General features: G+C 41.6%; 1 protein-coding gene across 11 annotated transcripts in view; it reads right to left on the bottom strand.

Annotated features, from left to right (window-relative positions):
* Positions 1–2,455: 2,455 nt before the first annotated feature.
* The window catches only part of robo2 (roundabout, axon guidance receptor, homolog 2 (Drosophila)), a 260,488-nt gene continuing 249,493 nt past the window's right edge, over positions 2,456–13,450 (bottom strand). For 9 of the 11 annotated variants that reach the window (XM_026191416.1, XM_026191422.1, XM_026191418.1 and 6 more), the window contains 7 exons: positions 12,988–13,251; positions 11,863–12,080; positions 7,736–7,918; positions 7,094–7,252; positions 6,714–6,980; positions 5,112–5,303; positions 2,456–4,678 (listed from right to left, as the gene is read on the bottom strand). In XM_026191416.1, the coding sequence (XP_026047201.1) occupies positions 4,677–4,678; positions 5,112–5,303; positions 6,714–6,980; positions 7,094–7,252; positions 7,736–7,918; positions 11,863–12,080; positions 12,988–13,251 (1,285 nt within the window). In that variant the 3' untranslated portion in view covers positions 2,456–4,676. The remainder of the gene's footprint in view (positions 4,679–5,111; positions 5,304–6,713; positions 6,981–7,093; positions 7,253–7,735; positions 7,919–11,862; positions 12,081–12,987; positions 13,252–13,450) is intronic. The other 2 variants (XM_026191419.1, XM_026191423.1) reach the window with 2 other exon arrangements.

The following is a 13,450-nucleotide window of genomic DNA, read 5'->3' as shown; positions in this document are numbered from 1 at the left end:
ACTATAATGATTAAAATGTGAGCTCATTGTTTGTGAGTGTTTATAGAGATTTTATAAATATTGAAAGAGGAGATTCACAAATATTTTTGTCAGGAATAACTGTGTGGGAACTTTTTCTTGGTGACTTCACTCATGGTACAGCATTCTTTCCATCAACACTAACTGTCGGTGAATTTATACTGCAGCATTTAAAAGAACAGTTAAGAGAACAGTTAAGAGTCACGTAACAATAAACATCTTAAACAGCAACACGTATTCCCAAGGCATGATGGGAGATAACTAGCCGCTCCCAACACACCACAATATGTACCAGGATTAATACAGTATGACTACTGCACTTACAAACTTACAGTCTGGTCCCACCTCACGTGGGTTATATTTGCATCTGGCAATAAATATTTGTATGTTCAGGTTTCAGACTGGGTTTTTTTTTTCTGTTCTTGGATGTCCGTGAGGTCACTGACTGCTAATACACTTAGCATGATCATGTCAAACATATAGCATTCTGGTTGTGATCATAGAAGTGCCAACCACTTCTGTTTGAGATTCAGCCAGTCAGGGGCTAGCCAAGGCTAAAAGCCAAGGCTATGGAGCTGGTAACACATTCTGAACATATCACATCTACGTGGAACATTTTTAAGGGCTCAAATGGTCTAAATAGCTCATTTTTTGTGGTTATGATTCATTCCATGGGCACCTTCATGAAAATCCAGAACAACCACCGTTATACCCAAAATATTGCTTATTTGAGACCAGAGCAGGTAGTTTGTACTGCCGGTGCCGGTATGTGAACTACTCCTTCATAAAAAAGTAAGAATAGAATTATTTGTTGGGCTTTTTAATAGATTTAGGTGGCAATGTAATTAATTTTTATCCATTTTCTTAACCACTTATGTGATTTAGGATCCCAGTACGGTAGGAGCTTATCTCATTTGTGATAGCTTGAGAGGTGGAATACACCTTGGGCAAGCTGCCAGTCCACCACAGGGCTATCACATAGAAACAGCCATTCACACCTATGTCCAGATTAACATCACCAATTACCTGACATGCAAACATGCAAACTCAACACAGAAAGGCCCCAGGCTCTGGCTGGCTGATTCAGCCCCTGGACTTTCTTGCTTTAGTTGACAGTGTACCACCATGCAGCCTGCTTGTTTATACCTGAATGTTAATGCCGATACAGAGGCTGTTCCTAATTTTATGCACCCCGTTCTACACCACTTCTTTCACAAGTTTTTTGGAGAATTTTCACAGATTTTAGTTTGAGCTCTGTGCAAGAGAGCTTGAAAGCAAGCTGCCTGTCTCAGTGATTTAGGAGATTTGGGTTTGTGTTTGAAGCTGCTCTTCTGGAAGGATCAAGGCAGGGATTGGTTTGACATAAAACGCACAGCTGAGTCAGGAACCCTTTTAAACACACAGTGAGCTAAACAACTCTACTGCATACACACACAGCACAAAATAAACTACACTTGTGCTGTTGCTGAGTCAAACACTATTAAGATATTAGCAGGGCCATGTTTTGTAGAAAAAAGGCAAACTTGCATTTTTAATGTTGCAGCTGCAGTGCAAGTATCCAAGAAAAACTGAATATTTAACTTTGAAAATAATCTTGTTTGACTGTATTTTTGTATGTACTGTATGTATTTTGTCTGTCATACTGTGTCGAATCTGACCTCCCGCGCTATAGTCTTTCTATCACAGACAAAGCCATTTTCCATTTTTCAAAAATATTTTATTTGATATTGATCCAGGTACAAGGAAATAAAAGAACATGGATTTATCTTACAGGACGTGGGAATGAAGCTGTAAAAGTTTATTTTCTTGATCCACTCTCTTCTTGGACATGCAAGTGAATACAGAAGGTGGTTTACAGGGGAAAAAAAGGAGAATGTACTGTACTGTAGAAATGGCATTGGATCAGGGTGTCGACCTCACCCTTTACTGTACAGAAAGACTTCACCCAACACCTTTCTCTTTTTGTCATTTTTAATCCTCTTTTATAGCAAAAAAGGCAACACACAGATAGGCTACAAAGAACCAACAATATTGAGAAAATGAACAAAGGAGAGGAAAAGCACTTTTATCCTTTGTCCTCCTGACAAGCAAATTGTGAGCATTTTTACTCCTTGTGTTGAAAGGATTGTAAGTTTCTTCAGTTTTGACATGAGAAGAGCAGTGCAGTGAACATGCAAGACGAAGAGTGACGACTACTGACCCGGCACTTCACCATGCTGTGAGCACAGTGTGCCTTTCATCTCAATATGGCCTCGCTGCTCGGCTCTGACACCAAACTTTACAAGGAACAAAAAAAAAAAACACATTTTATATCTCACAAATCTTTATGCATATTTCACAATATACTTTTATTATCATTTTAATAAATACAAAACGACACTGTGATTTAAAAGAAAACAATGAGTATTAAAGAGACACTAAAACGCATTAGACAATCTTAATTTGGTATGTTCTTTTACTGACATCTTAAGGTGGATGAACCAGCACATTATACTCAAAGTCCACAGCAGAAAAGAAAAGAGGGGACGACAGAATCAGACATGAGAGGGATAAACTGTCAATGGAAATGGAATGGCATAATCAAGTGGAGATGCGTATGGATATATACACATATATACACATACATAAACACCACCAGAATGTAAAATAACCTGAGATACTCTTTGCACCTCATTTCCAGAACACTGGCCACTGGGTGGATGGTAAAAAAAACAAAATGACATGGCATGACGACAACAGTACAACAGCATCTGATGGCCTTTAGTTTCCCACCCCCCCTTTATCAACATTAGCAGTACAAAAAAAGACAAAACAAACAGTCATTAAACCACAAAAATCCTGAACATTAATATTGAAAACATTGTTTTAAGCAGCGTTTTGGAGTCCATAAAAGGCATACAAAGAAACAAGCTTCTCATTAAAAAAAGGACAACCAAAAAAGAAAAAAAAAGTCATTGAAAAAGACAACAATTGAGAATCAGAGGCTGAGAAGTTGAAAGCGGCAAAACATAAGTGTGTGTGTGTTGTGGCAGTCGGGCAGACAGAAAGTGTTCTGCTCCACACTCGGGTTGCACACATGGAGGCAGTGAGACCTACTAGTTAATATACAAGGCCTTTCTCCATTTTCGCTCCACTCACAGCTACGTTGTAAAACATACGCACTCATTTTTATCCCTTAACATCACTGACACAAGACTGTGCTGATCTTAGCATACTGGAGGCCAACCGCCGCTTCTGTAGATTTCATTAATGAACAGCACCCAGCTGAACCCAGCAGGTCGGTGTGTTGTTTTCCTGGATCATACTGTACCCAGTGACAACATCACAAACATCAAAGAGTAAGTGCTGTAAAAATCAAACAATTAAAAAAATATTAGTAACCAAAAGACAATAAAATGAAACAAACAAACAAAAACACAAAAGATGTAAACAATTGCTGTTGTTCCACTCATGATTTAGGAGTAACATTACAACTAATAACAATAAATGCTCCTTTGTTTGTGTTTCCTACCTATTAAGGCCATAGAAGAATCACAAATCTGCCTTTGTAAGTGCTCCGACCGGACTGCAGCATGCGGATAGATTTCAGCGACTCCTCCCTTTTAACCGTTTTATTCTAAGTGTGCTGTTTTACTGAATTATTTAGGTAGTAAAACCTAATAGAAATGAAAAAAAGAAAAAGAATTTGAAATGCTCGGAAACCCTTGTACTAGAATGGAGCCAATGCTTGGAGTTGCCCCCAAACATCGAAAACTAGATATTTCTATCATTTTAGGGGTTAAATAACCAACTACAGCAATACAGAATCCTTTCTGTACTTCTTTTGGCCTCGTATCTGTCCTTCAGACCCTCAGGAACCTTGTGTGTCTGCCACCCAATTTGTCTCAACTGTGGAAATGGGTGCCTTATTTGTTGCTGTCTGTGAGCAAAGCATTACTCTTTAATATCTCTCTGTACATTAGCATATATTTTTCTTCTCTCTACTTTACAGTACAGAAACTCCTCTTCACATATTCTTCCGGTTCTTCATGTCAGCAGGAGCTATGTTTTTTTGTGCTTATCACCAAAAATTGCAGTGCAAAAACAATAATTAATAATAACAATAATAATGATAATAATTAATGGTAGCTATCAACAAACAATGGATTATAAAACAATTATTTTATGGCACAACAGCCACTCATTTCACATATAATACAAATAACCAGATAAAACCCAACTGTTCCTGTATATGGAAATAAAAAGCTCAAACAGAATCAGGCTTGCATAGCAATGCAACAACAAGTTAAAGAATATATTTACAGGAAACAAAATCCCCTTTTCCTCAAGGGCAGTTACCAGAAAATTTGTTCTCTTATAGATGTTTTGATTTTTTTCTTTTTTAACTTGCCTTTTTCTAACAAAAAGAAAATTGGAGTAAGGTAGGAGGTGGAAAATATTTTCTTGAGGACAAAAAACATAGTAAGATGTACAGTATGTCTGTGTCTATACATCGCATTTACAGTTCTGTGACACTGTTTTTCTCCGTAGTTCTCATTGCTGCACTGCTTCCCTCTGAGAACACACAGGTAAGGACAAAGTTCACTACCCCGGCAAAGAGGGTGTCACTCTTCCAAAGAGAGAACAGGTTCTCTCCAGTTTAAACTGCAGGCAGATCACTCTGTGAGAAGAGGAATAAAAGAAAACATTAGGATTGGGAAAAAAAGAGAAAAAAATTGTTTTCTTTAAGTAAAGAACCTAATAAACATGTTGGGAGGCATTTTTGCCAGGAATTCAAAGGAAACAGCTGGACTGACTCTTTCCCAAGTTAAAACAATAACTGCCAGTATAATAAAATCTAAGTTGAATCCATCCACTTACACAAACACTGACAAGCTTTTGCAGGAAATATATACTGAAACAGCCAGACACACTTAACACAGGAAGTGTGCACAAGTAGGGTGGATAAACTGTTGTTTGGCAAGATGCAGTTATAGTAATTTTATGGTAAGCATTGCTGCACTACAAAACTTGCCCTTTTTTACTGCAGTATATGTGCCGTGCCATATACCATAAAACACTGCTGTCAAACATCAAAGTACTAAATTACTCACATAACTCTCCTGAGTACTGTCCTTGTCCATTGGTCCCCAGAAATTCAGCATGCTCTGTGGCGGTCCACTGCTGTGGTTGTCGTGGACCCTCAGTCTTGCGTGGCCCTGTTGAGCCCTTGGAGGAGCCTGTGCCAGAACTGTGGCCACCAGGGGAAGGGAACGATGGTTTACTATATGGCAAACACCCCTCTTCTAAAAACACACACATAGGAACCGAGAGGCATACTTTAAGTTTGAACTTTTATTATTGCAGTGTTACACATCTTGCATCTGATGCATGGAGACAAAGAACACTTTGCAACCACCACCCCACACTCTTGACATCTGCAGAGTGGCCGTGCCAACGAGCAATGCCAGGGCGTGCCATGGAGAGGACTCTCAGCTTCGCACATGGCCTTGCAGCCACCACCCTTACGATGAGGGTAAATACAATAACAGGGGGACTACTGGCTGCTGTGGCACCTCCTGCTGCAGGGCAACATAACATTGACCCTCAGTAGTCTCCATCATTGCGTGAAATCTCATCAAACTGCTCCCCACTGCTCTGCTAATGACTGTAATATAGCCTTCCCTGACCTCACTGGAGCCTACTGCAAATCAGTCAGTGCACTGAAACATGAGGGAATTCACCTACAGTGTTTTTCGTAAAAATGCTGATTGTGACACCTGTCTTTGTCTCACAGCCTCAGATTAACTGTCTGAGAAACTCCTGGCACAAAGAGTCCAAGGAGCGCAGCATGAAGAGCTCTAACGGTCACAAACAAACAGGCGTGTGCACACATAAGATTAATGAACACACACACAGATGGAGTGTAGAGAGCTGCTGTTTGTGTGAGAAGAGAAAGCTAAAGCGATTAGAGTGCATTTCAGTTGCTGGGGCCTCCTGCCTTACTTGGAGTGGAGCAGGCTGGTACTGGCAACAGTTACAGGGGCATTACGGTGGCTGAGGGAGGGCTGAGGGGGGGCATTCTGGAAACCAGAGCAAGTGGCAGACAGTGCAATCTGTTCATGGGAGCCCAGTCTCAAAGCAGCATGACTAACTTCAACACAATCACTTAGAGAAAAATCCCCAACCGCAAAGGCACAGCAGCAGCTAAACTCCTGTGTTATTGTTGTTTTCTGGCCATAATGAAAGGAATTATCTTTGTATTAAAATAAATAGTTCAGTCATTAACAAGAAATATTCCACTTCCCTTTTGACTTCACTTGCTTTGAAAATAATGTTATTTTTCTTGCTAATGAATGGTTTTATGTGAGTATAATTATTTTATAGATTTTGTTTTAGGTTGCAAAGTGCATTTTTTAACAAATAAAAAGGATGAATTGTTTATGTGAGCAAAATGTAATGTGCTTTCCTGAACAACAGCAGCAAGACAAACATTTCCAATTGGTTATTACATTAATTCATAAAAAAAACTTTAAGTCCTAACAACCACATGGAAAGCCTCACCTGACTTTCAGCCTAATGCTTTTGCAATTGTTGTAACCCATTAGCGCACACATTGTTGCATACTATGCTTTAAAGTGAAATTTTATCTCTGTGTTAGCCTTTAATGCATTAATGCCAGTTCCCGTTTTATGGCTAAATATTTTCATCTGCACCTGTTTTGTGGCCCCTGCGGCCATCATCAGCTCGGTCTGCAGAGCCCAGCCTGTCTTGAACCTGGCGATGATGTTCCAAAGAAGTGCGCGTCTGTCTGTCAATAGAGCTCTTCATGTCTTCTGGCCCACACAGGGATCCTGAAATAGGCGGGCGCTCTAAGGAAGAAGCCTTCCTATCTGCTGGGGGCGCCATGCTGTTTATACTGCGGCCCCCCTGGATACGGCCCTGCCCCTGACAGGGAGGAGGCTCAGGTGGAGGAGGTAGGTCTGTGCCAAGAGAAAACCACACTAAATCAACTGAATACATGAGTTATGTATATATTACCATAACCCCTTTTTTTAAATTTTCAAAATGTGTTTTTGGTTGCTTCCTCCCTCACCGTCTGCACCAGCATCTCTCCGATGGGGTGTTGTGCCCTGACTTCTGGGTTTGCGAGTTGGCCTAGTGGCCCTCTGGTGGCCCAAGCTGTGTGTGCCGACTGTGCTGCCATCTGTTGAAAATGGACTGCTGGGCCGAGGCCTATGGGACAAGCCTTTACCTGCAGGAGGGATAAAGGACCACAGGCCAGATGGTTAGTAAAGATATTACGGAGCCAACAGTGAAGTCAAAACAGTCATCAGGAAAAGGAAAAGTTATCAATCAAGATCCAGCAAGCCTAATAGGGGAAAAAGGTAAATGTTTTCATTAGAAGGGAGAGCATTTGGTTGAAGTCCTTAAAAGGTTTTAAGCATAGCATATCACCCAGATATTACACAATGCACCAAAGAAAGCAGAGACAGATCAGAGCTAAGTCACATTTAAGGATCAGGAGATACCCGCAATGTAGCCATATAGAGCAGGTACCATGCACAACCTGGGCACAGCATCCAAAAGCAACAGAAAAGAAAATAACAAGGCAGCATTATGGGGAAAACATCAGCCAATGGATGACAGGAGGAACAATTAGAACAGAGATGAAAAGATAATTTGTCAGTGGCAGACGGTCCAGCCCAGCAATGGATATCTGGTCCCACACACCAACCTCTCTTGCTGAGGCTAGTGCCCTCAAGGCGATAGCCTGCCTTGTCTGCAGCAGCCACCAGGGCCTGGGCAAAACTGCAGTGGGTAAAAATCGAGCCATCAGATGAACTGCCCAGACTGGACCTATGGCTGGAGAAATTACGGTCATCTTCTGAGGCCGAGCCCCACCCATTCACCATGGACCCTGTAGAACACCATAGGTTTCAGCATAGATGTTTGTGTGTGTTTATGTGAGTATGTGTGTAAATGGATAGTTATTTATCTGAAACACTCACGCTGAAATCCCAAGCTCATACAGATTCAACAGCTATAGCCTCTATGGATATATGAGCTCACATTCTGAACATCTGTGCTTTGATTAGACATTTAGATGAATAAACTTATTGAGTGGTCTTAAAAAAAAGAAGCAATATGAATATTGTACACTTAAATGAATTAAATTTGCTGTGGGGCATTTCTGTTCTTGCAGGTGAGCGCTTTGTATAGTCATTCTGTTCTGGCATGCCCTCTTTCATCTATTATAAACACACACATTGCATACACACACACAAAAGTGCACATTTACACACACCAGAATATACACAGTGGAACAGCAGGACTGTCATCAACTTATTTTGCACGTCTTTTGATAAAGAACAATGAGCGCACCTGTGCAGAGCAGAGTTAGCTACACGACTGCCTCAGGTGACATCTCACAAAACATCGTATTGAATCAAACACCTGGAGGTATGCGCACAGTTTTTTTTTTAGTCCCATTTAAAAATGCACAACCATCGCTGTCTAAAAATGTGCAGTAGTTTTAAGAAAACTACAGGTTTTAACTTCTATGTGCACAGCACTTTAATGATTTAAAATTCTATGAGCATTAATCAATATACTGCTCAATAAGCTACAACAACACAAGCGAGTATTTTTACAGGATCAAAGGGGCACAAATAAATAAAATGTGTATATATTGTCAGGCTTTTGGATTATATGCTACTATATTTCTTTATGCCTTCATTTTTCTTCCTTCGCATAAAAAGCTAGGCCAGCACTTTAAATATAAAAGCATCACTCTGCCAATAAAAATATGCCATTTTGGCAAGCAAAAACACAGAGAACAGTCGGCTAATGTGACAGCTTTCAGTGGGACTGGTTTGGCAGTCTTTGCTAAAGTGGCATAAACCCAAGCACTCAGCTCACACACACTATCCTTCCCTCACACAGAGCGATGTGATTGGACAAACTGGTGTAACACAGAATTGGGGAGATGTGAGGCTAAAGGTTGTTTAGAGAACGGTGGGGACAAAAGTTAGCAGCAGGATTCATTAAAAGGTCAGGATAATACAAAGGGTAGCAGATTCTTGGCCCAGGACTGCTGCATATTGCAGGCTGTGATTCAAATGAACACAACTAACACATGAGTGTGCTCTCTCAGATGGCACTTCCCTTTGCAACACAATAGAGCACATTAACAATTGGACATAAAACTTGTTAATATCACTGTGGTTTATTTTACCAGACACACTGGGAAATCCCCTTCAAAGGCTTCTCCAACTTCCCCATCTGTGAGTCTCTTTGTCTGTAACCAGATGTCTCAAAGAGACTGTAACTTAGTCACTGGTTGTGACTTTATGGAATTGCACTTTCAACAGAAGAGATTGCAACATCTTTTCACTCCTATTGCAGGGAAATTCTCTCAGATTAATGGAAACTTCTATAAAATATAGGCTTGCATAAGGTAGAGTACCCCCTTACACATCCCATTTTCACAGAGCAAACTGAAATCGAAGGCAACTAGTTTGAGCCCTCCATCTTTCCTGGCCATTTTCTTTGAAATTCTTTTCTAAGAGTTTTTCACTAAGAAAGAAAGACAGCAATTCCACTGGGTCCAATCCTCCCACAAAGAATAGAGCAGATAATGAAGTATAGGCAGTGCCAGCCAAAGCACTGAAGCTTCCAAGTCCTTTCGGCTCAGCGAAGGAACACTGCCTCAGCAAATCACATCACAGAATGACTTTTCAGTTGCTCTAACTGCCACTTTCTACTGCAGAACCTCTGGAGCACTTCTATTCTCAGAAACAGCAATCCAATCAAACTGTGATCATTCTAACATAATTTGATAAAAATTCAATCTAGTTTTCTTTTTGCCCTAGAAATATAACTTTTTTTTGGCTCCAGACCAAGGTTTGCTCTACATATCTGCCATTTTATCACATCTTGAACAAGAGCAATGGGCCAAACTGTGTTCTCGAAAAAACGCTGGCCGACACCCTCCATGTTCCATGCACTGATAGAGCAAGACCAGTAAACGCTAGGCGGATGGAGGGCAGTAAAACCCAGGCTGCCTCCCTCCTGCCACTAAAACTGATTTACACTGACGGGAACCCTAATCTGCATGTCGTTAAGTAGGAAAATCATTCCCCCTGATGAGCAGGCGTCTACCTGCCACCAGGAGATCTGACCCCACACCTCGCAAACCTGGCAAGACTTTATGGGTGAGTAATCGCCCAGAACAGCCAAGCTTTCGAGTCATTGTACGCATAACAGCTTCACTGCCACCACATCTTAGCTGTGCATGACCTATATAGAGCCAAGTAATACCTACGTGTTCACCTCAACTCTGTAGCTTGTGCAAGCAATCGCTCTGCAATACCACCACAACAGGAGGAGTTACATTTATCAGCTAAAAATAAGTTGCCTTAACTCAGAGCATGGAATAACGCATTGGAAAACCTGTGCAGACAGTCCGCTGGTGAAAAATGCCCCTGAGGAGAGTGCAGGTTCTTTTCTTCTTTTTTTTTCTGGAACATCACTGAAAGGTTAGATTTACTGGCCTTTGGTGTAACATTATGAAAACAGACCTATTTCCATATTATTAAAACAATGACAAATCCATCAAGCGACGCTTGACAGCAATCTCACTCCTGCCCCTCCCCTGTTTGTGTAGCCTTAAAACGGTGGCTACAATAAATCTCAGCAGCGTCTCCCCTTTTCCCTCTCTTCCTCCTGCTCACCCCGGAGCTGGGGCTGTGTCTGTGTTGTCAAACGATGGGGTGAGAGGCAGACTTGGAGAGAGATAAAAAGAAATAGTGCTGTCTTCAGAGTAATACAGTGGAGGAGAGATGCAGCAGATTAGGGCCCCGTTGCCGCTTTATATTCCTTTAAATACATCAGCAGCAGCATGTGTCAGTGCTACCAAAACCACTGTTCCATCATCCCCTGGAAAACCACTCTTTAATGTTTCTACTGACAGGGTAGGCCAATATACAGCACTGTTTGTCTTCTTATTTTTGAGCTTTCTCTCTCAGATAGCCCAGCTCCTTCGATTTTTTGCTCTCTTCCTTATTCTTACCACCCATAAATGTCTCAATATAGCCTTTATTTTTCAGTGTTTACACACATAACCTGATGGATACACAGTATCACAGGTCAACACTAAACTAGAATTTTCTACCAAACCTATTCCCCATATGTCACTTTTATCATAAAAGTCCATTTTTGCACTTTTACCCCTTTACATTGCAGATGGATAGTCAGGCCTGGTCAGTATGATAGCAGCAATCCAGAACCCAGCTCCTCCACTGCAATGTCATGCCCTTCATATGTCCCCTCAACAGACGGCTGTAAAAGTTTTCAGTGAGTTGTAAAAATGGAAATGGTGCCTCTAGTCTGGAATGGAATATGCCGCACGTGAAATTTATTTCAAATCTCCTCGGGAAGATACGGTTGGCTCTGGCTCCGGAGCTGTGTGCAAGTTAAATCACAGTCACTCTCCCCTACCCTCTCCCTCCTCTTAATTTCCCTCTCACTATCCTGTTTAAAATTCATGGACTTTCTTATCTGTTTTCTTTTTTGAAAATGATAATTGTAATTCCCCAGAGCCTGCCAAAGGTGCTTAAAAAACTTGATTGAGGGCCAAAAATTAACACACCAAAGTCATGAAGAACGCGTTATGAACAACAATCCATTTGCCGTTAAACAAGATGTAACAACGATGGGAGTTGAATGCATTTTACCTGCTTATGGACATTTGAATAAAAAGAAACAAATCCCATTTACTTATGCATTAAAATAAATTATACTGCGGTTAACAACATTAGGTTAAAGCCCCGCCGGCTCCAGATACAAATCCAACAGCCTTACCTGTTAAAGAGCTGTCCAGGTTGTCCATGCTAGACCCTGGTGTGTGCTCAATTCCGCGGGGATGCCTGGCTCCATAGCCTTCATCCTCCTCCTCATCTTCCTCCTCCTCCTCCTCATCATCAGGCAGGTCAGTCTCCAGGTCGGAAACCATTGTGCTCGACACGTAGCCCACTGGAGGAGCTGGAGCCTGGGGAGGAAGAGAGCCTCCCTGCATGTGCCTGGTAAAAAAAAATTTAAATAAATAAATACTCCATATAATCTGATATTGGGGAATGTGGAGCGGTGATGACTATCGAACGTATAACATGTGGTTGCATGTGGAAATGTAGAGCTAATTACAGAGACCTGTATTATGTGGGCCGCTGAATAAATATGGACAATTTCACTAATTCCACAGTGCAGCTTGTATGCTAACACAATGACCTACTAATTGCTGCTGTGGATGGTATAAAGGGATGCTCTCCAGGCCTGTCGACACATGGCTGTCACCTCAGTGGCAGCCTGCTCTGCTGACAGTCACGTTTGTTAGAGGAGTGCAAAGTCTTTGACGCGGTTTGCAGTGGGAATTGGTTGTAATTACTGGCCCTCTGGTGTTGTCAGAGATGCTCTCTAACCAACAGAGTCATTACCGGGTAACATGACATCTCCTTCCTGACAGGGCTTCCCAGCTCTCCCACTACCACCCACTTCACTATTATGAATGAATGCCAGTCTCTCATTCTCTGCGCGTTGCTGACAGAATGAAGCATGGTCTTCATCTGACTTGCATGAGCACAACAATGGAATGCACCGTACAAGTGTAGGGGGAGTAAACAACCATGGGTACGAAATTGTGTCTCTTAGAGTGAGCAAAATACAGTAGTCGCCTAAGTGGTAGCATGGGCCCATTAAAATGGAATGATTAATGGGTTTATCTCCGTTGCACACACAGTTGACATGAGGAATACTGCAGGAACAGAATAAATCCTGGAAGCAATAAACAGGAACACAATGTACAGTAAGCACTGTAAAATAAAAACAATGCATGTACGACTACAACAGTATATCTGTCTAGATAAATAGATTGATAGGACTGCAGTATCTAATTTAAATATTTACAATGCTTTTTAATGCTGCTGTGTTTACCATGTTTGTTTTGCCATGTCCAGTTGGTACGCTCTGGTCAGCTCATCCAAATGGGCCTGGAGCATGGGCTGCATCTCATCTCGGGGAGAGGGGGTCAGGGTGGCTGTGGACTGCTGTCCAAAGGACACAGCAGCGGGGGATGAGGCGACCCCCCGGATAGGCGGGGTGGGAACCCTTTCTTCCTCTTCCTCCAGCTCATCCTCCATGCCCTGGTGGAGATATGTCTGCACAGGCATGGGCGGTCCCCAACCATCGCTCTCATACCTGAGGGAAAATGCATGTTTACCACACAAATGTAGTTAAGGTTACATATAGCCTGAGCAAGAGCTATAAGCTGTTATTTTTGTTACTGATTAATATCGACTTATTTTTACTATTTAGTATTTTCCCAATTATCAACCAATGAGTTTATCTGAAAATACCAGAAGCATTTGATGGACTTAAAAAATAAGGAGCTTGGAGG

The sequence above is a fragment of the Astatotilapia calliptera genome, chromosome 14, assembly GCF_900246225.1.
Source record: "Astatotilapia calliptera chromosome 14, fAstCal1.2, whole genome shotgun sequence".
Lineage (NCBI taxonomy): Eukaryota > Metazoa > Chordata > Actinopteri > Cichliformes > Cichlidae > Astatotilapia > Astatotilapia calliptera.
This window is presented reverse-complemented; position numbering and strand designations above follow the sequence as displayed.